General features: G+C 43.7%; 1 protein-coding gene across 1 annotated transcript in view; it reads right to left on the bottom strand.

Annotated features, from left to right (window-relative positions):
• para (sodium voltage-gated channel paralytic) overlaps positions 1-26,534 on the bottom strand; it is a 225,265-nt gene that overhangs the window by 50,318 nt on the left and 148,413 nt on the right. The window contains exons 2-7 of the mRNA XM_075891653.1: positions 5,230-5,670; positions 3,637-3,842; positions 2,654-2,782; positions 2,475-2,566; positions 1,657-1,854; positions 356-416 (exon numbers count right to left, since the gene is read on the bottom strand). Coding sequence (XP_075747768.1) covers positions 356-416; positions 1,657-1,854; positions 2,475-2,566; positions 2,654-2,782; positions 3,637-3,842; positions 5,230-5,583 — 1,040 coding nt within the window. The 5' untranslated portion in view covers positions 5,584-5,670. The remainder of the gene's footprint in view (positions 1-355; positions 417-1,656; positions 1,855-2,474; positions 2,567-2,653; positions 2,783-3,636; positions 3,843-5,229; positions 5,671-26,534) is intronic.

The following is a 26,534-nucleotide window of genomic DNA, read 5'->3' as shown; positions in this document are numbered from 1 at the left end:
AGCAAAAAACAAAGTTACTGAGGGCACCTCCAATCCGACCACATCGATGGCCCTATGGGGGACCGCATTTGTAAACACTGCCGCAAACGTAAACGCGGCTACAAATTGAGCAGCGTGATCGTAGGCGCAACCCAAACATCGCGCATCAATAGATACGCCAGCACGGTTTATTACAAGTCTGTTGAAAGCACAGCAAATTTAGCTACGGACATTGATAGTCATGTGCATGTACGATCAGATAGATGCAATAAGGGCTGCATACACTATCTGCACACTTGTTTGACAGGAATGGAGGGCACATAAACTGAAAAGCTTTATTACACACAGCATGGAATGCAATATCGAATGTGCTTACTTTGCACCACTCGAATTGCCACACAGCGGATACATCCCATCGTCATCGGTAGCCCAGTTAGCTGAAAAACAGAAAGAGAGAAAAAAGTGCGTCAGAGAAGAGTCGGGAGAAGCGTTTCACGATTACTTTCTTGCTTTTGGCACGTGACCACGCCTTGGGTCGAAGAAGAGTGAGGAGCGAGCATAAGATGAAGAAAAGAAAAGAAGTAGGAGATCATAATGCGCAATAAGCAGATGCAATTGCTCTGTAAGGTTTCACGAAAAGTCAATAACTACAGGTTGCGTTGAAGACGCACGTATGTTGAATTACGCCGTTTCTATCTTAAGAGATAGCGAAAGGACACAGAGAGGAGGAGAGAAGGCAGGCGCCCTCGAGGGCTTTCCCCTTTCGTATTGTGCGCAAGGGCTCACATGACGATCGTCGTAGGGGCTTGCACGGCTTGTCGACGATCGATCGGCATGAACGACTATCATCACACGACGATCATCGTTCATGGCGAAGAACGCTTGAAGTTCTCGCTGCAGTTGCTTCCCATGGGCTCACTGAGATGGTGGAAACGGTTTCGCAGTCACCGTCATTGGCATGCACAGAGAAGCGTAGGGCAGTTGTCCACCGGCACGCGAAGCGGTGTTGTGCGTGGAATAGTGATACTGGTTAAGTACTGACCAACCTGCCAAATTCGGGACTACGCGGCGTATAGGTAGCTGCATAGTCAAATAATGACGCACTTATTTTTTCACCGGATCATAAAAGAGTACGTCAGCGTACTTGAACTTGTGTTGCGCATTACACAAGAACGACGAACCATTTCGCCTATTCTTCAACACTTGTGTACGTCAGCGTAGTGATGACGAGGACCGAATGGTGCACACACACATACACACACACACACACACACACACACACACACACACACACACACACACACACACACACACACACACACACACACACACACACACACTCTCTCTCTCTCTCTCTCTCTCTCTATCTATCTATCTTTCTCCCTCTCTCCCTCTCTGGGTGTTTTGTGATTAATCAGAGTCAGCGTCTGCATTCCTCCTTCCGTGATCCTTTCACCTTCGCTTGTGATAGGATCGGTGGAATTCAAAACACGCGCACGGAACTGACTTAAGCAAGCATACGCAGCGCACGTTCATGTGGCCTCCCGAAATAACCAAGAGAACGCCGCCCAAAATTTCTTGGCGATCTCGGTAGTTCATCGCGGACGGGCACGATGCAGGTCACTGTGTCAAGTGATACTAGGAGGAAAAAGAGAGCAGCCGGCGTGCGGTACTTACTCTGGTTCTCGATGAAGCTTGCATATTCAGCATCCGATAGGTTTGTAGGAGGTATGAGTACGCATTTTTGCGTTAGTACCCCCATGTATATTTGCAATCCCAGTAAGGCAAAAACCGACAGTGAGAACATTGTCAAAATGATCACATCTCTGAGGTTCTTCACAGACTCTATCACGGCTCCAACGATCGTCTTGAGACCTACAAAAGCGGGGAAAGGGACAGGCCAAAATCGAGTTTCGTTAGAACGCTGTGAAATAACGATGTGCATATTTCATTAGCACCCTATGTTAGACAAAGGCTGCGTTACAGTGATAAAAAAGTACCACGTGATGGTGAATAAAATGCTGACGCTTTGAAAGAGAGCGTGATCACAACAATTTAGTATTTTCTGAAGAACGAGTCCTCAACGAGCAAGAGTAGTATAATAATTCTTGCGGGGGCACCAAAGTAGCATACACTTTATCCCATTACTTACATCAAACTACTATTTTATGGATTGATAGCATAGTCTTAACAACAACAACAATAAAACGTTCACAAGAAGAAAAATTTATGAGAGTGGGATGCAAACCGGCTCTGACTACACAACAAGCACGATGGTACCTTTCAGTTATAAGCCAGCTTTCGAGCTAGTTTAGGGTAAAACAACGTCGTATTCAGCGTGGCTGATCTATCATTATATTAATCAAGACTTTGAATGAGACTACTTTCTTGCTTTGTTTGGGTGCAGATTTAAACTTTCACTCTAATTTCTTGAATACGGTGATTTTACGTTGGCTAGAGTGCCACAAACCAACACGAATAAAACCCAGACTTACCAGGAACTATGGCTACGGTTTTCAAGGCTCTAAGTACACGAAAAGTTCGCAAGGCGCTCAGGTTCCCCAAATTAATAAACATTGTAACATACCTGCAAGAAGAAGTACACAGGTCAGCGCACGTACTGAAAGCAGCTGTTCTGAGGTACTCTGATAGGAGAGATGGCGGGAATACTCACGCTAAAGATATAACAACAAAATCCAACCAGTTCCACGGATCTCGAAGATATGTAAATTGTTCTAAAATAAATCCTCGAGCCACCATTTTGATACAGGATTCAAACGTGTAGATTGTGGTGAATATCGTCCTGGGGAAGAGGTAAGAGAAAAAAGATATGGGCACCTTATTTAATTAGCCGTATAAACTTTCATGATTGCAAAGCAACACAGCAACATGAATGCTCGAATAAAACATACACAACAACGGTTCACGTACCAGATATTACCATCATTACATACGTACAGCTAGTATACCTCGCACCGGTATTTGTATTGCATTACTAGCATGCCAAAGACGCCGGAAATCTCTTTCTCTACGACGGAATAAAACTTAGTCTAATTAGGCTCACTATTTAATGCACCTATAGTAGCATATTTGGTATTAGCACCATAAAAATAAAGAGAGCTAGGCGAGCATAGCTGTGAAACTGTCACTACAGAAATCTAACCACAACCAACATTAAAATTTTGCTGCCTGAGGGTAGCGGTTTTTAGCTGACTCGAAATATGCTTTGTATAGCTCCTCTGCAGAAGTGGAAAGGCATCGGGAAGACATGCGGATGAATTTCAGACACTGCTTATTCTGTCATCTGCGGCGCTTAACCGCATTACACCTATGTAACAGGATAGTTCGGGCATATACCTTTATTTCAAAGTATTCTGCTGAATTAGGAAAAAAAAATGTTTGGTGTGGAGGTGGTACTTTCCTCTCATAAAATACTCATGAACCGCACGTACTCAGTCGCAAATTTCTTTCTCTTTCAAAATATCGTCTTATCCCTCCCCAGATCATCATTATCATCATCCTGACTACGCTCACTGCACGGAAAATGCCTCTTCCATGTTCTGCGACTCAACCCGGTCTTGTGCATGGTTTCTGCTGCCACGCTATGCCTCCCCGAAACACTGACTGGCAAATGTCGCGCAAGTGAAGGCCCCTTACTCCGTTTGTTCAATTTTGTCGTTGCTGGGCATGGTCATGAGGACGCAGTTGACGAGAATGGTTACGATGACAAAGAAGCTGAAAAGTGGGTGCACTAGGATGCAGATGGCCAGTCTCCTGACCGGGTTGAAGGGGCTTAGCAGAAACAGCGCATTCGTCGAACTGAACCGAAATATGTCCTTGCTCTTGCTCACGACCACGAACGTCTGCGAAGGAGAAAAAAAAACAGCCACACCAAGTCAGCGCACGTCTGAAAAGTGTAATTCTGCTTCTAAGAAAATCTTGATGGTCATTTTTATTTTTTGTGTTTTTCATTCTTGAGGTAATATGGCCTTAAAGTGTAACTACTTACAACAGCTCCGTATTTCTATTACATCGACCAATCCGTTTGCCTATGCCCGTGTGGAAACGTCATGAAATGTTTTGCCGAAACCATCTACAAAAGTTTTCTCGCGTGAATGTCTTGCTCATCGGGCACATCCCTGGTACTCTTCTTATTGGCATGGCCGAGGCTACTTCGGCGCATAAATGTACACCCTTGAACATGAGTGTACAGACCACAAAAGTGTAAGCCAAACTCGCTGTCTGCGCCGTCCAATCGCGAGCCGTCTAATGTCGAAAGCATTGCTTTGACGGAACAGCTTTCGAGAGCATTACTCTCATGGAGTTTGCCGGAGAAACGCTCTGGATAGCAGACAGCTCACCACTAGACCACGCATAAGGCAAAAGTATACGGATGGAAATGATGCGTACACCTTAGCTTGTGGGTGTACATCCACATGCAGAAATAACGCCTCGCACAATTCAAGCCTCGCACACATAAAAAAGAGCGTGACTAAGCAACACATTGTGTTGGGCGCTCTTTCCTCACTCTGTGAACTTGTGTGCTAATAAAGAAACTCAAGCAAGAACGACGACAACTTGTCTAGACGAGGCAGAAATATGGATTGAAATCAGGAATTTGTGTGAGTTACTTAGACACGATCCATTTTGAACTGTTGGCCATGTGGGAATCGGCCGAAATGGCCGTAAGTTTGTTCAGTTTCTTGGTTCTCACGCCTGTCAGTTTGCGTGTCCAAAAAAGAAAATACAAAGCAAATATGTGATTGCCTGAGCATTGGACGATCTCACTTTGAGATATGGAAGTACGGACAATGGTAGGTAAGGCTAGGTATGACGCAGGGTTCCAACACGGCACTAACACAGACATGAACACGTTGTTAAAAGCTTTGACAGCGCTCCTAAGCTACCATTCACACATAGTTATCTAAAAGGAGCCAAAGCCTATTTTGTGAACAACTGAGTCAACAATAGAATCGCAGAAATAAAACTGAGAAAAATATGAGGAATGCAAAAAAAAACAAGCAAAGAGAAAGAGAGAGCGAAGTAAGGCAAAACAGGAATTTCGAACTTGACTTCACTCAATTTCATGCCCTGTACGTGGGAAGAAGAACCAGCTGGTTAAATACAGATAGAGAGCGAGCATAAGTATAGATGATCCACAGGCATAGGTAGAAAGTGAAGCAATGGAAAATGTGTGAACAAACGTAAGGAAAAAAAGGAAGACCGCCGAAGGGGCGAAAGGAGCAGTACCCGCTTGTTCTCGTAGAACTTGTCGATGTCTTCGATGGGCGTGGCGATGAGCTCGGGTGGGAAGTCGTTGATGATGCGCTTGGGGAGCGGTCCGCCGGCCTCCAAGTCCGGATCGGCGTCCTTGTGGTCTCGCGAGTGGTGGACGTAGTCGTCGCCTGCCGGGATGCCCTCTTCGATGCGCTGGGCGATGAGCGCCTTCCGTGCCGCGTCCTCGGCGATGCGCGCCTCCTGGGCGGCTAGGGACTCTCGCGTGAAAGGCCGGAACAGCTGGACTGGCTCCTCAGGCTCCTCCGGCTCGCGGGGGGCTCCCTCGTGCGACGGCGCGGCGGCCGACGCGGGTTCGCCGCGCATCATCGCTGCGGGCCGCCCGGGGAAGCCCCGCCGCCCCCTCCTCGGTCGCCGCCGCGCTGATCGCCGCTGCTCTTGCCGCTGCCGCTACGCCTGCGAGAGACACCGATGGTTCGCATTTACAGACGCCGTTAACCCAAGATGAGTGTGTGTGCCGCATTTATGCGACTGTAGGTCGATGTTGGAGAGTTACGGTGGTACAAACGGAAAATGCTCTCACGCGGCTATGACGTTACGTTTGCATTCTGGCTTATTGCAACATATACCGTATTATTTTGCATTTCCAGCCCCATCCCCAATGATTTGTGGCAGGTTTTTTCAAAACGAGCCCCGTGCACTGCTGCAAAGCTGGCTTTGCTGTGTAGCTTAAAGTGCTGCCGTGAAGCCAAGCCCTAATATTTGAAGTGAGAATGTTGAAGACTCGCTTCACGGCTATAAGGGGCTGGGTATCGAAGGTCATGAGGAGGATTAGATCGAAGATAAAGAGAGAACACATATAATCGGTTAAGTGACTCGGCGATAATTTTATTTATGAAGTGCGCTCGCGTGGTTTCCTTTTTACCGTTTGATTTTAGCGGATTCCACGTGCATTCGAAACGATTTACAATCATGTGAATACGGCAAGTACACACACACAAAAAAACAGAAGTCTGGAAAAAGATGCAAGCTTGAAGAGATGAAAAATTGTGAACATGGGGCGTCACTGAAGTCAACGTTTCGGCGAACGGACATACTTGCTTCAGTGCTGCAACTTTAACTTCAAGGTTGCAACTTTGAACTTGAACATTTGAAAAAAAGTATGCTTATCTAAAACATCGGTTCTAGCGGCACCCCGTGTTCCCTAAGTTTTTGATATATTATATATGTAAGGAGATAACATAAATAGCGACAAGTTGAGGAACACTGTGGGAAGAACTTTTTATAACAAACGGAAAGAATCTACGTGAACAGTTCCCGCGTCTCCGTGCAGCCAATGGCACTGGCTGATACTCTGCACAGAAAACTGACCAGAATGCTCCTTTGAGATTATGCTATCGGCGTGGTAACAAGTGTAACACTCATAGGTGTACTTGTAAATATTTGCTCTACACAATTATACTTGTGGTAATCGCTGCTGTTTGTTGCAGTAGAGAAAGTCTGCTTTTGTGTAGAACTGAAATGTCAAAACGCACAAAAAAGAAAGATAAAGAGAGGGGAAAAGATCCTCATAATAATAATGTGGGACATTATGAGGAGGACGAAAAAATATGGTTATAGTAACAAAAAAAAAACTGCGCTTCAATTTACGTCGTCGACGTGGTTGACAAGCCGATTGACCAAAGTGATGGAGCATTCAAGGAATGAGCAATGCAATACACGAAACAGTTGACACTAAGAAAAATAACTGCATAAAAGCACTGACTGTGTGTAATTTTTTTTTTCGTAGCGCTATCACAATAGTAGTGGAATGAGTTGCTACACGAGTTAATCTTTTACGTACGACACGGTAGCGGCGTCGCCCGTAGCTTTTTTTCATTATATTTTTATTTTAATACTTTATAAAATGCTGCGGACAAAAAGTCCAAGCTGGGTGAGCAAAAATACATACCAATAACAGAAAGCGAGGTGGCAAAGTGGCCTTCACAACATTATTTTGGTTGTAAGGCGGAAAAAAACAAACTTGGTCATGATACAAATATAAAGAAGCAACAAAAAACAGCATCTGCACAAATGGTCCCTGGCGCTATGAGGTTTAACGCCGCAAATACACGATTTAATCATGAGAAACGCCGTTGTGGAGGGCCTCGTTAAATTAGATCACCGGAGGATTTGTAACGTGCACCTAATCTAAGTACATGGACCTGAAACATTTTCGCCTCCATCAAAAATGCGGCCGCCGCAGCCGGGATTTGATAATGTGACATTTCGATAAGCAGTCGAGTGCCATAACCAATACACCACCGCTCGTTAATTTGTGTGCTACAGCTGCTGCTTCGCGTGATGTTCAGTTTTTGCAACCATAATCTTTACCCGGAAACGCATGAGGTGATTGATACGTGCTTGATATTTGACGAACGCGTCTTATCATCAACAATGTGGTTTTGATACCTATTTTGTGCTTTTATGCATTGAAACAAATGACAGTGTGTGTAATTTGGGGCGTAATTGCAAGGGAGATTCGTAATTTCCGCTACAATTTCATTTACGGTTTTCTTTCAAGTAAGTGTGGATGGAGGTGATACGATTTCGGCATCTGAGCGATATACTGCTTCGATGAAGAAACTTTTTTCTCTTAGGGTGTGAATATGAGACTGCACCCTAAGAGAACAAAGTGAGAGCTGCGCCAACAGAGAGCCCCCCCCCCTTTTTTTTTTCTATCACATTTCTCTCCTGCAGTCCTTTGTCCCCAAAATACAAACATGATCATTACACAACGGATAAGTAACCTGCGTCCCTGCGCTCATCGAAGGGAACTCCTTTGTTGTGGCTGCCGCTTCCACTCCTCCCCTTATAATGATATTATTAAAACAATCCTGGCACTGTTTCTGAAAAAAAATCTGGTGAAGAGGTTAAACGACAGGAAGCTGTAAGGAGAGGAAAGAAAAACAGTCACACTCTCACTTATTGCCACACAGGGCCAACACATAGTATCGCTTCTATCACAGCAAACACTAGTTCAAGCTACAGACCCTCTGTTCTCCCATGAATCTGCACCAGTGGATTTGTTAGTCTCAGCTGACGTGATTCAGAAGGTTTACTTTTTCAATTGAATGTTAAATTATTTTTTTCCAATGTTGGCTGTTCATGAAGGTGAGCAATTCCGAACATTTGCCGCTGTGCGCTGTAATGCGAAGAGTCATCGAGGAGGTGTTGAAGGATCTCCTCCAGACCACACAAACTGCTGGTCATTGTGACACGAAAGGCGCCGTGCTTCGCAAAATTCCTTTAACCAATAGTTAAAAAAAGCATGCACGACGGCTTCGTGCCGGCACAGCCAAGTTAGCATGTGAAATCGGACCAAGAAGTTGAGGTTGGGTGGCCGATTTCATTGAAAACTCAGGGAGTTCTACAGAAAAAAACGTAGTACTCTGCGTGGACTAGAAATTCTCCTGGAAGAAACACACAAATATCGCAATAAATCCGATCAGCACAGTTGAACACATGTTGCAAGAATGCCCAAAGCGTCTTCAGAAATATAATTTTGACTAGAAATACGTATAAAATGAAGACCTGGCAACGCTATTGTATAGCTACGGAAGCGACAACAAGGTTAAAAACAAGTAGATTAAGAGTGACGGAGGGGAAAAAATAAATCAGGACATCAACACCTACTCTGACAGGGCTTCTTAAAGGGTGATTAAAGTGACATGGAAGGCAGTATGATAACCAAACAAAATACAAAAAAACTAAAGAAGAGGGAAGGGTCCTCTTTCGTCATTGTGAGATAAACGGCTTCCTTACAGCTCCTTTGCCTCAGGACGCAACTGTAGTGTGAAGAATCCTGCGCAAAGAGCAGCTTATTACGAATTGGCGGACTATGAAAAGGGCCTATGGTAGATTGCGGACTATGAAAATGGTTGTTATGCAGCAGGATCCGAAAGTGTGCTTTATTGCGCTGAATATTCGAGCAGCTAATGGCGCCACTTGTCGTGCTTCAAGTGGAGACGAGCACCAGATCGGCGTGCTGGGGCTCGTTTATTGTGCGTGTTTAAACCAAGAGAGCTGAATTTGCATTTCCCACGCGAGCAAACTGCACTTCAACACGATGTTTTTAGGAAGTGATCAGCCTTAATTAGTTGAGCTAACTAAATCGCAGAAGAGTTAACTTGACATTTATTACGATAGTCTGTTGAGGAAAGGAGCGCTTATTCAGCTGTGCTAGCACCCTCGCCTTCACCCATCATGTTACAATGAATGAATGAATGAATGAATGAATGAATAAATGAATGAATGAATACATTGATCAATCAATCAATTTTGTTTATTACACATTAACTTTTACTTATTTTTAATCATTAAATTTATACTTTGTAGTCATCAAAAGTTTCATGTTTTAATCGTCTAAAGATTTCGTAGGTACACTGGTTTCAGTCCAGGGCTGTTTATGGCAAACTTGGCAATTTAAATCTTTATCAAGGCTAATGCTTTGGGTGGCTTTGTTGGCGTTTCCGTGCGCATGACTCGCGCAAGCTATTACAGAACCTTAAGATTTCGTAAGGTGCCGGAAAATCTCGGGAAGAAGCTATGTGATCTTTTCCGAGCAAAGGCGTCACATAATGACGTAATCGTGATGTCACTGAGTGCCAAGGAAGGGATGAACAGGAGAGAAAGGCAGCAATGTTAACCAATCGGGAACGACCGGTAGGCTACCCTAATTTGTGGTCAGGCATGGGAGAGGTGGAAAGATGGAGAGACGACAACACGCGGGCACAAAGTCGCATTTCACAGTCATCATAACAGTATTTGTCAATAAACGCCGGTGCAAGTCTGTGGCCCCATTCTGGAATGTCGTCCTGAGAGGTCTTCGCGAGTGAAGGCGACGAAAGCGCAGAGTGCCAAAACTTGTGACGTAATAATGACATGAAGTCATGGTGTGACGTAACATGGTGACAGTCTCATACACACGACAGCCGAGATGGTTAAAACTAATGCTGAAATCAGTACAGTCTCCTTAAAAAAACTTTATACCGCACGTGCACTGTTGTAGAATTTACAAACCCGTACCACACTTCATGAGTATTTTAGTTTTCCACGCCTAGCAAAAAAGCAGTAACACAGTAGGACGTGTACGTACATCTTGCCTCAGATGAGTTTTGTATTGCAGCAAAGCTAACATTTCTTTTTGCCGCAATACAACATGTTTTTTTTTTGAGGTGAAACGTACACACCGTATTGCGTTACCGTTTATTTGATACGTTTGTTTGCATTACAAAGAAATAGCCAAATGTTATACTGAAGGGAAATAAAAACTAACATGATGATAGAGCCCATTCTTAGCTGCTAAGTTTGAGAAATATTAAAAGTCAGTATCAGTTTATAAACCGTAAATTGTACAGGCTGAGAAGACTTGAGTATGATTTATTATGCAAAACATTCGGTGTTTACTGTATTTGAGCTCTGTTTTTTTACCGTTCGGTTCACGTGCTTTACGGGTTGACTTCATCATTTCAGTTAACAATAGCAGGGTCATTTAATCAAGGCTGATTGCGGCTTCATGAAATTCGACATAAATTGTGTTGATTGCAGGATGAATTTTGTTATCTTGTCTCAGTTAAATGGAAATAAAAAATAATAAAGGAAAATTGAACACATGAAACAGAAAACAATTTTAATAACCAAAGAAGTATGGTCGCACAGAGTGCCGACGCGGACTGCTTTAACCACTGCGAACATTCAGACGGAGTGTGCGCAACGACTTAGTGTGACGTGGCTCTTACTAGTAATATTTAGTACATAACTACGTCCTGCCACGCAGATTTATTCTTCACAAGGCTTCCGCAGCACACAACAAAAAGATCCCACTGAAATGCATTTAAATGCATCACACTTAAGGCATTTGGAAACCAACATAACCTGTCATTAGTAGATGAATGATCTCATCGCTTGTTATCACTTATCGCAAAGTTAACCTCAGCTACACTAATGCAGTCACAGAACTGATAGCACCGCATGCGTTACTCTTTTGGGGCTCAGAGCTATGCTTTGCACCACCTTTGCCTACTCTCAATCGCCAATGAAATTGTTCAATTCACAACACACACGCGATTACAACATCAGCAATGACAGGCACTGGTGAACGAAGATCTACAAACTCTGTGATTGCATTGTGTTGGGGTTGCGCTCTGCTCACTGGGGTATAAAGTGCCACAATCAGGCTGGCAGTGTTGCTGAAGCAACGCTTGCTAATGACACTTTCTGTTCTTGGTGAAGGAAAATAAATTTGCAGCATTTTGAATAGTCTGAGTGCTGTTTGAGGAGGCATGGACAGATTGTGAGACGAGCGTCACCAAGCTTACACAACATGTCTTGCCATTCACATTCATCGCCCTTCATATTCGTTATCGAAAGAATAGCATCCATTAGAGCAACGTGCGTCTCTCTAATGACTGTTATTCCATCGATGACGAGGTGAGCTCCAGTAGAACAGAAGCCTGAGATAGTTGGTAATGCATTGTAAAATAGTGCGAAAACACACGAAAACAGCGAGCAATAGAAAGTTAAAAGTCCGTTGAAAGTTAGCGCCCGTATCATCTTCTCGCTGTGTCCATGTGTTTTGCGCGATTTTACGATGACGTGATATTATTAGCGGTGGAAATTTGCTGAACTCATTTACGAGAGCATATAATTTTATACTTGGTGGCTCAGATGCATGGCTAACGGATAATTTAAGCGCTTACGAATAAGTTGAGAGTTACGCTGTTTTCGTGCGTCGTCGTTGGCGCACAAGCTCGGGTATAATTTGAGAAATCTATGCGTTCGATTATATTACTTTCCGATAAGCGATTGGTCGCAACAGACAGCCTTCGTGAAAATCAAGGCTTGGGCCACTGACGAAGCACCCTAACGAAGAAAACATAGTTGCACTTGTATCATGGTTCCAAACCTGGTATTTCTAAGTTTCACACGATACATTTAACGATTGTTCTAAATAGTGAAAAACCCTATGGTTGTAGTATTTGAGAAGGCAAACTGGAAGTGTTTTTACCCTTCCAGTAATGCGATTGCATTTAAACAACTCATTTCGCAGAAATGCTGGTGTCGACGCTGGCGTCGGCTTCGGCGTCTCTGGTTGGGGGTGAGAAATCAGCTTGCACAATGTCTCTTGGTGTTCGATAGGTAAAACACCACTGGACGAGGATGCACCCAGGTTGACACCTAGTGGCAGATCTTCATTCCAACTGCTAACGCCCATAAGTGTGACTACGATTGTCATTTATCTTTTAATGTACAATATCTGATGCTGCTGCCATGTTTCGAAGAATCTCAAAGGATATCTCGCATTCAACACTGAATAAATAAAAAAAGCCAAAGCTATTGACAACACCACTTAAACGCGTTGCGATGAATCATAAATGCAACTGGACTCCACCGAAGAGATGTCGCTCTGCTGTGCCGCTTACGGCTAAGAGTTGTTTTTATCGTCGTATTCGTTTCGAATAGGGATGGCCAACAACGCTTTTTGCGGCGCCTGCGGCACAGAGGATGTTTTGCAGCATATCTTTTGCGACTGTCCTCGCTACGTTGTACAGAGACAATCCCTCTCTTTCACTCTCACTCGTCTTGACAGCAGAACGAAGTCACTAAATACTATTCTAAATTTTATCATGAAATGTGATGAAGAATTCACGCAACCAAGGCATCGCCAAAATTCCTAAAGATAACAGGTTTGTACAAGCGGCTATAAAGTCTTAATCATTACACCGCACAGGACTGCCACTCATTACTGTGACGTCATGTGTGTGCGTATGTGCCTCCCTCTCTTTCTCCCTTTCTTTACTCTTCTTTGAAACTCCTTCATTCCTTACCCATGGGGAGAGTAGCATACCAATTATGCCAAATTGTTCAGCACCTCTGCCTTTCCTTTCTCTCGTTTTCCTTCCTTTAGTAGGAGAAGTAGCTAACACAACCCGTACGCTGCCTATGGTAAATAATACGCAAAATATAGCTTCAACAAGCAATGACCACTGGTGCTCGATATTCGCAGATTTAAAGCGTCATCATTTGACGAGACAAACGCCGGTGTGTGCGCTGCTCAGTAAGATAGTAACCTACGCCTGGGCCACGGAGAAGAAATATTTCTTGCTCCTTGGCTTGGAGGAGGAGGACGAAAGAAATAAGCGGAAGGACAAGGAGGTTGGCCTGTTCTTAGAACGGTTGACTACCCTGTGCTGGCTTCGTTCACTGTCACATGACCTCACAGTGGCACAGTGGAACTTGATGGAATTCACAAAAGCTCGCCTACATAACGTAAATTACAATCTCAAGCTTTGTCGTCCCTCGAGAATATCTCGAGCTGACGAGACTCTTCCTGTGCCACCTGTAGCTTGGCATGGCCTTCACGAACGTTACCATTTTTTTTTTATTGGAATGGCCAGCACCTTTACGTACAATAACTGCTGGAGTGAAGAAGCAATCGCCCATCTTCTTTGTGAGCGTACCCGTTTTAACGCACCAAGACAAGAACTTACCGAAGCCCTAGATAGACTACATGATCGACCTTTGCCAAAACAAAGTATTCTGGGTAATTGGCCGAGTCCATCCTCAGCCCAGAAGGCTTTGAAAGCTTTATTACATTTTCTTCGAACAACTGGCCTTAGAGACAGACTATAGTTCCATATTCTCTTAACTTTCCCCCTCGTTCACTATCTTTTGTCTTCTCTCTCTCCCTTTCTCATAATATTTTACTTCCCTTACCCCCTTCCATGGCTTGGGCTGGTGCATATACCAAACAGAGCTTTAGGAACTCGAGAGGCCAAGCGCCTAGCTTGAGCCATGAACGCGAGAAGGTATTTCACTGGCGTCTCTCTTGCTGCGCCAAAACGCTCAATGCGCGACATTCGCCCGTTGAGGTCATTGCCTTTTTTAATTAAAATAATAAAGTAGGAGAGGTTGGTGCCGTTATGGTGGCACCGGCTACTCCTTTTTTCTTAGTAGGCAAGATATGCCCTAAGATTAACAATAAGACCACAAAATGCGAGACTGCACAACATACGATGTGAAAGTACACAATAGCCAAACTTCACAGGTCAGTTCACATACAGCTAATAGGTTCATATGTTCCCCACACAAGGTCAGTTCACCTCACGCGACAGTTCATATACGCCAAATAGATACACATGTACACAATTTCCACATACAAGGTCAGTTCACACTGAGATAGATGATTGCAGAAATGAAACACACTATCTAAACATTACATATTTCCTTTTGCTTGAAGACATCGCATACGGTAGGCAAATATTTTCACAAAACATTCGATTCTTCAAGAAACTTTTTTGAAGGCAACAAGTGCTCTTTTCTGAAGAGCTGCAGTTGACCAGGGACCTAGTATTTTCGTCACTGTGGAATGCCTCTTATCCAAAAGTTGCAAACTTCCTCGTAATACTTTTCATGTCACTTAACGCAGCAGTTTGTGCAATAGCACTTGGAGCAGTACATGAAGAAACACCTTCTGTGCCTGTGGAAGCTGCACTGCATTGTCAACGAGTCATCACGCTGATACGATGCCAAAGGCAAATAACGGGCTGCATCATCACCGAACCGAATCGTCACGTATACGGTGCATTGCACCGACCATATAGCTTCCTAGAACACTGCATTTAAGTCTGTTGCGCTGAAACTACCGAAGCGTCCCTGACAGCGCGCGTTAAGGTCATGATGCAATACTTTATTTAGCTGCTTTCAGACGGCAACACCGTCCTGTCAACGAAGACCACTGCGAGAGGAAGGTGTGTGAGATATAAAGCGCGCTTGTAAAGTTTCGTGCATATGCGTTGGTGGCGCAGTGGGTAGAGCACCGGGCAACTGTCGTCACGGACCGAGATGTTTGGGTTGGGGATCCAATTCAATCTACAGGTCATCCAGATCAACGAAACTTTTCTCTCTGTTTCTTCTTTGTCATCCGTTCGTGTACATTTTACCGACGTCACCTCCTTGATGGTAATGATGTCGGCATAAAACACGTTCGCGCTAGAATCTTCGGTTTCAGTGGGAATCAGCAGAAGCAGGCTTACTACCACATAACTATGCGGTTAGTAAAAATCGCTTCGAAAAAAAAAACATATAATGATATGGAGTGCGAAAAGTGCAATTAACACGCGTAATACTGCGTTGTAGTATCATAGCAGGCGTCAAAACACACGAAGAGTGGGATTGGTTTAGTGTTCTACCAATTACAAAGCACACAGGTATATTATTAATCATCCACATCATCATTAACAACAGCATCAAGAACGTGCGCAGCTGCGAAGATGCCTGCGTTATAAACACGTGGTGCTTACCTGATCGAGGCGCAGATAGAATAATTCTGGCGTAGTGGGCAACTCGCAACGCAGTAAGCATTCTCAGATAATTCGAAAGCGACAATTTACAGGCGCATGGATGCTGCTTTGCGACACGGTTTAAAGGTCCTTTGAGAAGCAAAGGCAGGATGGCGACTGAGAAGGAAACGCGAACAACGTTCAACTACGCTGTCGCGTTCTACTCACGAAGGCAAAGCTCAAGCTTCCTCCAAGTTTTTCGATATGGGTAATAACAAAACGTACGCCTAATATAGTGTTCTTGAACTCGATATTCATGTCGTGCATGCCTCTGCAGAATGGGCCTTCACTGATTTAAATTTTAAATTTACTGACAAGTTGCTGGGTGGCCACCATAACGACAACATATAAGTGCAATAGGTTATACGCAAAACAATACTCATTGTAATGACAGGTACTCTTTTCAATCGCAAATGTTGCAGAGCTCTAAAACTTGCAGTTCAGACAAGAAATAGACTGTGAAATCAGCGCAGCTTTTAGGTAGCGGTAAATTATCTTCTGTTGTTTTTTGTTTAATTAGAGTGCGCACATTGTACACTAGGACATAGTAACAAAAACACAAACAAACAAAACACTTCGCGTTATGTCCTTCTGAACAATTTTCTCTTGCCAATTTGCCTTTGAAAAACAAACCAACTTTCCCACACACAAGCTTTATTGATGCTGTTTTTGTTCTTGTGTTTTGAACCATAATTAAGAGTATGGCTTGTTTCTCATTAAAAAAGTGAAGGCAAGTTGTATATAACAAGGCATACGTAACAAGTGATATTAAACTTATACAGTCATAACTTTGTACTTGCTAACGTACTTGCTCATATACACAAGTCTTACCATGATTAACTGCATGGTCTAATTTAATTGAAAAATATGCTGCCATGACTTCAAAGCATGGATTTAAATCACCACTTCCACTACGGGAACAACTCGAAAGCTGGCCAGCACACTTCTCGAGTCTTGTGCACGCTCTGAAAATAAATGGGCGCATACACACGTGTATAATGGAGGAAGATGTGCCATGTTTATTGACCGTGTCCCTTTTCTACCCTGAATATGCTACTTCCCAATACAGTGTGCACACTTTTTTCCAAGACGAATAAGTTATGCGGCGGCAGGGACAATGATGAATTGACTCCATTGTGATGCATGTACAAGGATCAGTGCCCTCACGGCTTCGTCCTATTGATAGCGAAAGCTAGTTCTTATCTCTTTCTCTTTTAATGTTGCAACATTGTTACATGATCGATCGACACGGAAGAGGGCACATCGTAGTAAAAAAACAATAATAGTTATTGTTAGGAATAACCTTCTGGGAATCACCGTACGATAAGAAGGGATGCCGTAGCGTAGGGCTCAGAAGGTTTCCACCAGCCGGGGTTCTTTAACGTGCACGTAATCTAGGTACAGGGGGCATTCTTCCCACCATGGAAAATGCGGCCTCCGCGAGCGGGATTCGATTCCGCGACCTTCGGGCCAGCAGTCCAGCACTCCAATTACCAGACCGTTGGGGCGGGCTTTTTGTAGTTTGCACAGAAACCGATAACGTAAAGTAAACGATAAACTAAAGGTGTTATAACTTTCAACCACTTTCAATCTCTCACTCCAAATTCTTAGCAATAAACGTTAGATATTACAGTCTTTGAATCAACGAATAAAATTATGCAATCCAGCACATCAGAAAGACAAGACGCCGGTCCGCTCTCGGCAGGTTCGCGCCGGAAAGCTTTACTGCAACGCCTCGAAGGCTAGTAACTTAGGCAATAAAGGGTTCATTTCCCTGCTCATTGTCAACGAATGTATTTCTCAATGCACGCTGTATCATGTGGCTCGCTTATTTGGCCACGTGCGTATCGTCCACGCTAAGTGTACAAGAACGATCGAGCGCGAATAAATATTAGCAGTGTGCTGTCCCCAGCTCGAGTCTCTCGTCCCTCAATCTCCGAGCATGTTGGCGCAAACAGAAGAGATTGTCGGCCACTGCAGGAAATTACGACCGCTTCTCGAGATGACCGAGGTGCCGTATGCAAAGGGGGGATTGATGGGAGCGAATGTAGCGTTAAAGGAACGGCGTCAGAGAACGTGAAGATCGCGAAGGCGAGGTTTGCGCGAACTCGTAGAACTGCGCCGGATCAAAGGTGAGATCGAGTCGGTTGTTGAGCGAAGTAACAAGGTGAAAGGAAGAACAAAAGAGTGGGCAAACCGTACGCTAAGCTGGCTGGTGTGCATGCATAGAGTGTGGCCACACAGCTCGTCCTTCCTTCACTATCGCTTTAGCCGGCAATCAGGCGGAAACGGCGCAAGGGCATCGGCTCGGCGCGAGGAGGTGAGGCCAGAAGAAGCAGAGGGATAAAAGTTTGAGAGAGGGTAGGAGTGGCAGTTAACTTTGGAAAGCAAGACGCGCCGCTGACGACTTCGTCGCAGCCCTTACGCCAGGACGCGGCGCGCAGGGGGAAAAAGCGTTACCGTCACTGTTGAGAGGAGCTGGATACACCATGGCGAAAAAAAAAAAAAAGGGGGAGTGAGAGAGAGAACGAGTTGGGGAACAGATGCCCTCTTTTTACGACAGATGCCGAGAGAGCGCGACACAGCAGTAACGCAGCAGTATTCACTTGTCAAGCAGTTAGGAAGGAACCTTGAACGGAAAACCTAACGGGGCGCTTAATCGACAAAGCGAAAACATAAGCAACAACGGGCGTAAACTGGCCGAGGGTGTAGGGTGAGCCAATCGTCCCAACGAAAGGTGAACGTGCGCGAGAGATGGAAAGAGAGAAGAGCACGATGTTGGAGGGACACATCGGGCGCCAGTTGGAAGCGAAGGGAGAAGTGGACCTAGAAAGGGGGTGTAACGGGCGAGAAGGAAAGGAGTCTGGGGAAAGAAAATGGCTTGATGCGTGGGGAAGGGTGTTTGAGAGCGAAGGGGGAAAAGCGGCGCATGCGTATTGCGCTCCAGAAAGGTGCCGCCCGGTCGAGGTCGCGCTAGGAGTACGGGTGCACTCCGGCGGCACTGAACGGTCGGCGCGCCGTTGGCGCAGTGCTTGCTGCGCCTCGCACGAGGCCACCATCATTGCTTGTCTAGAGCGGGCCGCAGTTCTCGCGTTCTGGCGAGATTGGACGAGATTGGGTGGCGGCGTGACGTCAAGCGTGGCGCTTGTGGCTGGCCGCAGAACAATGTACTTGCTTGTGCTGTTTTTCTTTCGTAGCGTGAGTCGTTTTTCTCAGGCTGAAATCGAGTCGGATGGGTCCTATAGGGAGCTTCAAACAAAATAACGCGCACCACGCAACTCCCGCTTTCTATCTATGGGTTCTTGCTGGGTAGTGAAACGGAAAAAGGCAATCATGAGGTTTCGTGCATTTATTTATCCTTAGAAGCTCGACAAAGAAGAAGAATGTGACACACACACACACACACACACACACACACACACACACACACACACACACACACACACACACACACACACACACACACACATATATATATATATATATATATATATATATATATATATATATATATATATATATATATATATATATATATATATATATATGATTTAAAAAGGGAATGCTGTTGGTCTGGTGCGAATGTAATTAAGAAATAAAGGAGCACACTTACGAAAATCTGATATTTGCTTACTTTACGTTTCGGCCGTGGCATGGCCGAAACGTAGAGTAAACAAATATCAAATTTTCGTAAGTGCGCTCCTTTATTTCTTGATTATATATATATATATATATATATATATATATATATATATATATATATATATATATATATATATATATGCAGCTGTGCTATCCACAGCCATTAATTATTTAATTATGCATATGCTGAAAACTCCTTCAAGGTATATTGACAATCCGACAGTTAATCATTGAGTGAGCAATTTACTTTGACAACTTTGTTCACAACTTACGACCTACAAATTCATTTAAATATTATAAATAAATGAAGGACGAATAATCAATCATTAAAAAATATATGCTGCTTATTTTAAAGATAACGGCGACGTTAAGCATAAAATCTCTTTTTCTTTCAATTCACAGTGCTTATAAATTAATCAGGTACAATTTTGGAGCGCAGTTATGCAAGTGCTGCAGTTAGGAATATATCGGTTGGTCCGGGAGGGTGATTCCGTTCGCTGACTGGCAAACGAAGAAACACGAAAAAGAAAAGATATTCAAAAGCTTGAAAGACTACTCATTAACGGGTGGGATTTCTCTGTCTGCAACTGCTAAGCCGTTAAGACTGCATACAGGACTGAATTATTGCTTAAGTTCCGCGGCACCTTAAAAAGTCGCTATTGTAAATGAGAACCGTATTCTGTAGCGATTCGTTTTATTTCCTTTCTTTACCACTGTCGTCATTGACTCGAATGTCGCGACGCAGCGGTTATTGCCCGGTTCGGCAGTAAGGAATGAGTCACATGGAGAGATGACTGAAAATACCAAAAGATTTGTTCCCAATATGTCGCCCTGTATAGCTCTTACCGCGATTTTTTAAGCTGGAAGTTCCGATTAGGCGTAAAGTGACCGGGCTTCAGAAGATTAATTAATATAGCTTGGCTTATATGTAGTTCGCTCGTTATACTGTCGACCCAAATCCTACATCACAACTTTGGAAGCGAAACGTGTTATCTACTTGAGCTCTTCGCAAAAGCCTTAATTTTATTCAACGAACACTGCGAAAAGAAAAGAAAATCTGCTCTTTGGCTTCTGATGTAATATCAGAATAGTGTTTACAGTAATTTGCGACTGGATTCCATGAAGACGACTCCGTGCCACGCTATGGCATCGTATTTGTGAGTAGGTTTCGTCCCCCGCATTGAGCACGAACTTTGCTGGCCATGTGCTGAGTCACTACTGGTACTATTAAGTGGTTTGACAATCTAGTATGAGCTTAATTACTTCATGGAAACTTTCTCCTCAGCGATTCTTAAATATGCTTTTTTTCACGTTTTAATAATGGTTAATCGTTTTGAAGACAGACGTTTTTTAAAAATCGGCTCTTGTGAGCGTACTCTCTGTGCGTATTGAAAGACGCAGGAAGACATTTATATCAAATCAATCACTTTTGCTTAGTGGTTTCGTGTGTACCTTCCGTTGTTTATTTATTTGCTGATGTACTGTTTACTGGCAAATAAGAGAAATTTCAATTTTGCGCCATGCAGGGCAAATGCACGACGTCGTTACCGCTTTAGGTTGTGACGTCATTTTTTTATTATATATATATATATATATATATATATATATATATATATATATAGTGGGAGTAATAATTCAATGGGCCAGTTAGTCTTCGTGAAGGTATGGGATATGGCACAACGGGAGCGTTGTCAACAAGGATAAATATATTTATTTCCCAACAGTTTCGGGAGGGGACCTCCCTTCATCAGGGGATGAGTTATACTGACATGAACTTCCTTGCTGCCGCGTCCCTGATGAACCATGATGAGGGAAGTCTTTTCCGCTTCATAGAGGATTTTAACAAATGCCACCCGTCAATAAAATTCACGCACAAAATTTCCAAAACTAGCATTAACTTTTTGGACGTTACTGTCACGGTCGAAAATGACCGCTTGTCAACAAACCTTTACAAAAAGCCTACAGACCGTCAAATGTACCTACATTTCAACAGCAGCCACCCAAAGCATTGCAAAACGGGTATTCCATATTCTCAGGCCTACCGGTACCGAAGAATATGCACCGATATGCGGGAATTTGACAGACACGCGGAACACCTAAAGCATTCCTTATTGAAACAAAATTATCCGGAAGACATTATTGACGATGCCATACTACGTGCTCGCAACGTGAACAGGAATGATATAATTAAGGGACCAAACAAAGTACCTAAAACGACTTCCCAAACGAACCTTGTACTAACTTACTCCTCATCAGCGCCACGAATCAACAACATACTTTCCCGCCATTTCAACATAATCAGGCAAAGCGAACGACTAACTTCTATTTTCGCGAAGCCACCTCACGTGGTGTACCGCCGGGATAAAAATCTGAAGGACATTCTTGTCAGGGCAAAAACAAACACCCCCAAAATTCAATCAGGGTGCCATCCCTGCGGAAAATCTCGATGCAAGGTATGCCCACAGATGCTCACAACACGTGAATCCAAAGCGAACTTCTCGGATTTCGAATTCTGCATAACTGAAAGCCTTAATTGTGACTCCAGTAACGTAATATACATGCTACATTGCAACATCTGCGGACAAGAATATATCGGCCAAACAGACACGCCATTTCGGCTGCGGTTCAATAATCACCGGTACCACGCCACTTCACTGCCGAAGCTACCTTTATCTAGACATCTGCGCCTGCCAAACCACAGTTTTAAAAATATTAGCGTAACTCTTTTGCAGTCCGGTTTTTCAAACAGACGCGAGCGCGAACAGCGTGAGGCATATTTTATTTTATTTCGTACATTAGTAGCCGGTATCAATGAGGACCCCGGAAAACTCAACTGCCTCCGAGAAGTAAGCCAGGAGAAAATTGGTGACAAAGATTGATAGCTGGAGACCATGCTTTTTTCTGACTGACTCGTACGTGTACACTGTCCTCTTTTTTTTTTTTTCACATGCACATACAAAGTGTTTACGTTCGCCTACAACTTCATGACCGTTGAAGGGAAACGGACGAAGATTAAAGGTAAATAGCCGACCGACCCATTAACGAGAAACCTTTCCTTTACACACACCGCCCGCCGCCCAACGAACGACCAAACGACCAATTACGGGGAAACCCCTTTCTTTAGGCACGCCGTCCCGGACCCTCCCGGCACCGCGGCGACAAACTTGGGTGGCCCGACACACGCCAAGAACTGAACAGCACGTGATATGAACCGTAGGTGGATGTAGACGGACAGTTGGCTTCGTTTTCAGTGTTGACAGTGGTTCTTCCTGTTTTTTACTTTCTTTCTTTTCTTTCTTTTTTCGTCTTTTTTCTCTTTTTTTTTCCTTCTTCCAGTTCCCTCTCACTCTCGCAAACGTCTTTCAAGGCGAGAGGGACGCGGCAGCAAGGAAGCTCATGTCAGTATAACTCATCCCCTGATGAAGGGAGGTCCCCTCCCGAAACTGTTGGGAAATAAATATATTTATCCTTGTTGACAACGCTCCCGTTGTGCCATATCCCATACCTATATATATATATATATATATATATATATATATATATATATATATATATATATATATATATATATATATATATATATATAACACAAATAAACACGATGCAAACGTTTCAAGGGTTGGCTGTAGAACAACGTCATTGGTTAAGTAGTTCCAGTCAGTGACTGTCCCAGGGGGAAAAAATGAATACTTGAAACAGTTATTTCGAGAATGAAAGGGTGTGATAGAGAAAATACCCGCAAGAGAAAGATAGTAGTTGGCCAATGTGTATCTTATAGTGCTTGTTTATTAATTGATAAATATATTTTAGACGAAAGATTCGGTTTTTTTCAGTGATTGGTGAAAAATTTGCTCTCTTCAGTAGTGTATTTGCAGATGTATGACCATAACAGTTGTATATAAACGGGCTGTATTTTTTGTACGTTTGCTATCTTGCTTATGTTCGTCATAGTAAAAGAATCCCATATTTTAACTGCATAATCCAGTGCTGGCAGAACTATGTATTTGTAGGCCAGCAAACGAGCAGATTTACTGATTGATTGATTGATTGATTGATTGATTTATATGTGGGGCTTACCTTCCCGAAACCACCATATGATTATGAGAGACGCCGTAGTGGAGGGCTTCGGAAATTTCAACCACCTGGGGTTGTTTAACGTGCACCCAAACCTGAGCACACGGGCCTACAACATTTCCGCCTCCATCGGAAATGCAGCCGCCGGAGCCGGAATTTGAACCAACGACCTGCGGGTCAGCAGCCGAGTACCTTAGCCACTGGACCACCGCGGTGGGGCAGCAAACGAACAGAAGGAATGGATTTCTTGAGAGCTCTCCGAAGGAACGAGAGTCGTCTGTTAGCACACGTTACAGGATAATCAATATGCTTATTACAGGACAGATTGTTGCTAATGTGAACCCCCAAATACCTATAGCATTCTACTTCAGCAAGGATTATGTTATTGCAGTGGTACTGTAAGAAAGGAAATTTGGAAGTTACGTTACCAGATTTCATATACCTTCGTGCTTCATCATCATCATCATCAGCCTGACTACGTCGACTGCAGGACAAAGGCCTCTCCCATGTTCCGCCAGTTAACCCGGTCCTGTGCTTGCTGCTTCCAATTTATACCCGCAAACTTCTTAATCTCATCTGCCCACCTAACCTTCTGTCTCCCCCTAACCCGCTTCCCTTCTCTGGGAATCCAGTCAGTTACCCTTAATGACCAGCGGTTATCCTGTCTACGCGCTACATGCCCTGCCCATTTCTTCTTCTTGATTTCAGCTATGATATCCTTAACCCCCGTTTGTTCCCTAATCCACTCTGCTCTCTTCTTGTCTCTTAAGGTTACACCTACCATTTTTCTTTCCATTGCTCGCTGCGTCGTCCTCAATTTAAGCTGAACCCTCTTTGTAAGTCTCCAGGTTTCTGCTCCGTAGCTAAGTACCGGTAAGATACAGCTGTTATATACCTTCCTCTTGAGGGATAGTGGCAATCTACCTGTCATAATTTGAGAGTGCTTGCCGAATGTGCTCCACCCCATTCTTATTCTTCTAGTTACTTCAATCTCGTGGTTCGGCTCTGCGGTTATTACCTGCCCTAAGTAGACATAGTCTTTTACAACTTCAAGTGCACTATTACCTATCTCGAAGCGCTGCTCTTTGCCGAGGTTGTTGTACATTACTTTCGTTTTCTGCAGATTAATTTTAAGACCCACTTTTCTGCTCTCCTTGTCTAACTCCGTAATCATGAGTTGCAATTCGTCCCCCGAGTTACTCAGCAATGCAATGTCATCGGCGAAGCGCAGGTTACTAAGGTATTCTCCATTGACTCTTATCCCTAACTGTTCCCATTCTAGGCTTCTGAAAACCTCCTGTAAGCACGCGGTAAACAGCATTGGGGAAATTGTGTCCCCCTGCCTTACACCCTTCTTGATTGGTATTCTGTTGCTTTCTCTATGAAGCACTATGGTAGCAGTTGATCCCCTGTAGATTTCTTCCAGAATGTTTATATATACTTCATCTACGCCCTGATTCCGCAGTGTTTGCATGATGGCTGATATTTCTACTGAATCAAACGCCTTCTCGTAATTTATGAAGGCTATGTATAGTGGTTGGTTATACTCTGAGCATTTCTCTATTACCTGATTGATAGTATGAATGTGGTCAATTGTTGAGTAGCCTGTTCGAAATCCTGCTTGTTCCTTTGGTTGATTGAATTCTAATGTTTTCTTTACTCTGTTAGCAATTACCTTTGTAAATAGCTTGTATACTACAGAGAGCAAGCTGATCGGCCTGTAATTCTTCAAGTCCTTGTCATCTCCTTTCTTATGTATTAAGATGATGTTAGCGTTCTTCCAAGACTCTGGTACTCTTCCCGCCAGGAGACACCTCGTAAACAGGGTGGCTAGTTTTTCTAACACAATCTGTCCTCCATCTTTCAGCAGATCTGATGTTACCTGATCCTCACCAGCGGCTTTGCCCCTTTGCGTGCTCTCCAAAGCTTTTCTGACTTCTTCTATCATTACTGGTGGGGTGTAATCTGGGTTACTGCTAGTTCTTATAGTATTAAGGTCGTGGTTGTCTCGGCTACTGTACAGATCCCTGTAAAACTCCTCCGCTATCTTGACTATCCTATCCATATTGGTAGTTATTTTGCCTTCTTTGTCCCTTAGTGCATACATCCGACTTTTGCCTATCCCAAGTTTCCTCTTCAATGCTTTGACACTTCCTCCGTTTTTCAGAGCGTGTTCAATTCTCTCCATGTTATACCTTCTTACATCGTATACTTTACGTCTATTAATCAACTTCGAAAGCTCTGCCAGTTCTATTTTGTCTGTTGTACTTGACACTTTCATGATTTGACGCTTCTTAATTAGGTTCTTCGTTTCCTGTGAAAGCTTGCCTTTCACAGGAAACGAAGATGCCTTTCACTTAGAGATGTGGTAAGCACCTTCGTGCTTACCACATCTCTAAGTGCTTTACTGAACTAATGACGTGCGTGACGTGTCTGACGCATTTTAGTGCAATATACTTGTTGTGCGAGTACTAAAGTCACAAAGCAATCTAAACATGCATCACGGACCAATCACCGGTAAAGGGCTAGCCCATAGCATTGAGGCATTGAAATGAGCTGCGCCGCAACAGTTGGGGAGGCATATTCTTTTTGCGGGTGAAGCTTGCTGAAACCGTCTACGATGACTTGGATGGCTGACGAGCACGTCCGTGATAACTGCTCGCGAAAACACGAACTACTTAAACTGTCTTAAAGAATTTCCACACACGTTTTCATACAACTAAGTCCTTTGTAGACGAATACATTTAAATTAGAATAACAGAGAGCTGACCTATAGTTGGTACGCATACAGTACAAAGAGACAGAACGTGCAAACATGGACAGAAGAAGAAAGTTAGGACACCACAAACGCCTACCATATAATAACTGAAGCCGCACAATGGAGGAGAAGAAAGAAGGCACGCACGAAAACTTATCTACGCATGCACATGCAATGTGTGAACCTAACAATGCGGCACGAGTTGGGGTCTATGTGACAAATAACTGTTAATGTACTTGATTTCGCATCTGTGCAAGTTAATGTACTTGTTTTCACGTTTATGCAAGTTAATCGATGGTTTGCTCACGCATGCGCCACTGTTATTATCAATTTGGTGTTTCAATCATTACTGCACAAATTCTTGAAGGCAACAGTCTTGCATTGGCGATTATAATTTTATTTCTTAATGCATTATGATGACTGTGAAGTGTTGCTTTGTGTGCGTGCTCTCTCCCCCCTCTCTC

The sequence above is a fragment of the Rhipicephalus microplus genome, chromosome 1 (genome assembly GCF_043290135.1).
Source record: "Rhipicephalus microplus isolate Deutch F79 chromosome 1, USDA_Rmic, whole genome shotgun sequence".
NCBI classification, from domain to species: Eukaryota; Metazoa; Arthropoda; class Arachnida; order Ixodida; family Ixodidae; genus Rhipicephalus; species Rhipicephalus microplus.
The sequence above is the reverse complement of the archived record's forward strand: the minus strand, read 5'-3'. Positions and strand labels throughout refer to the sequence as shown.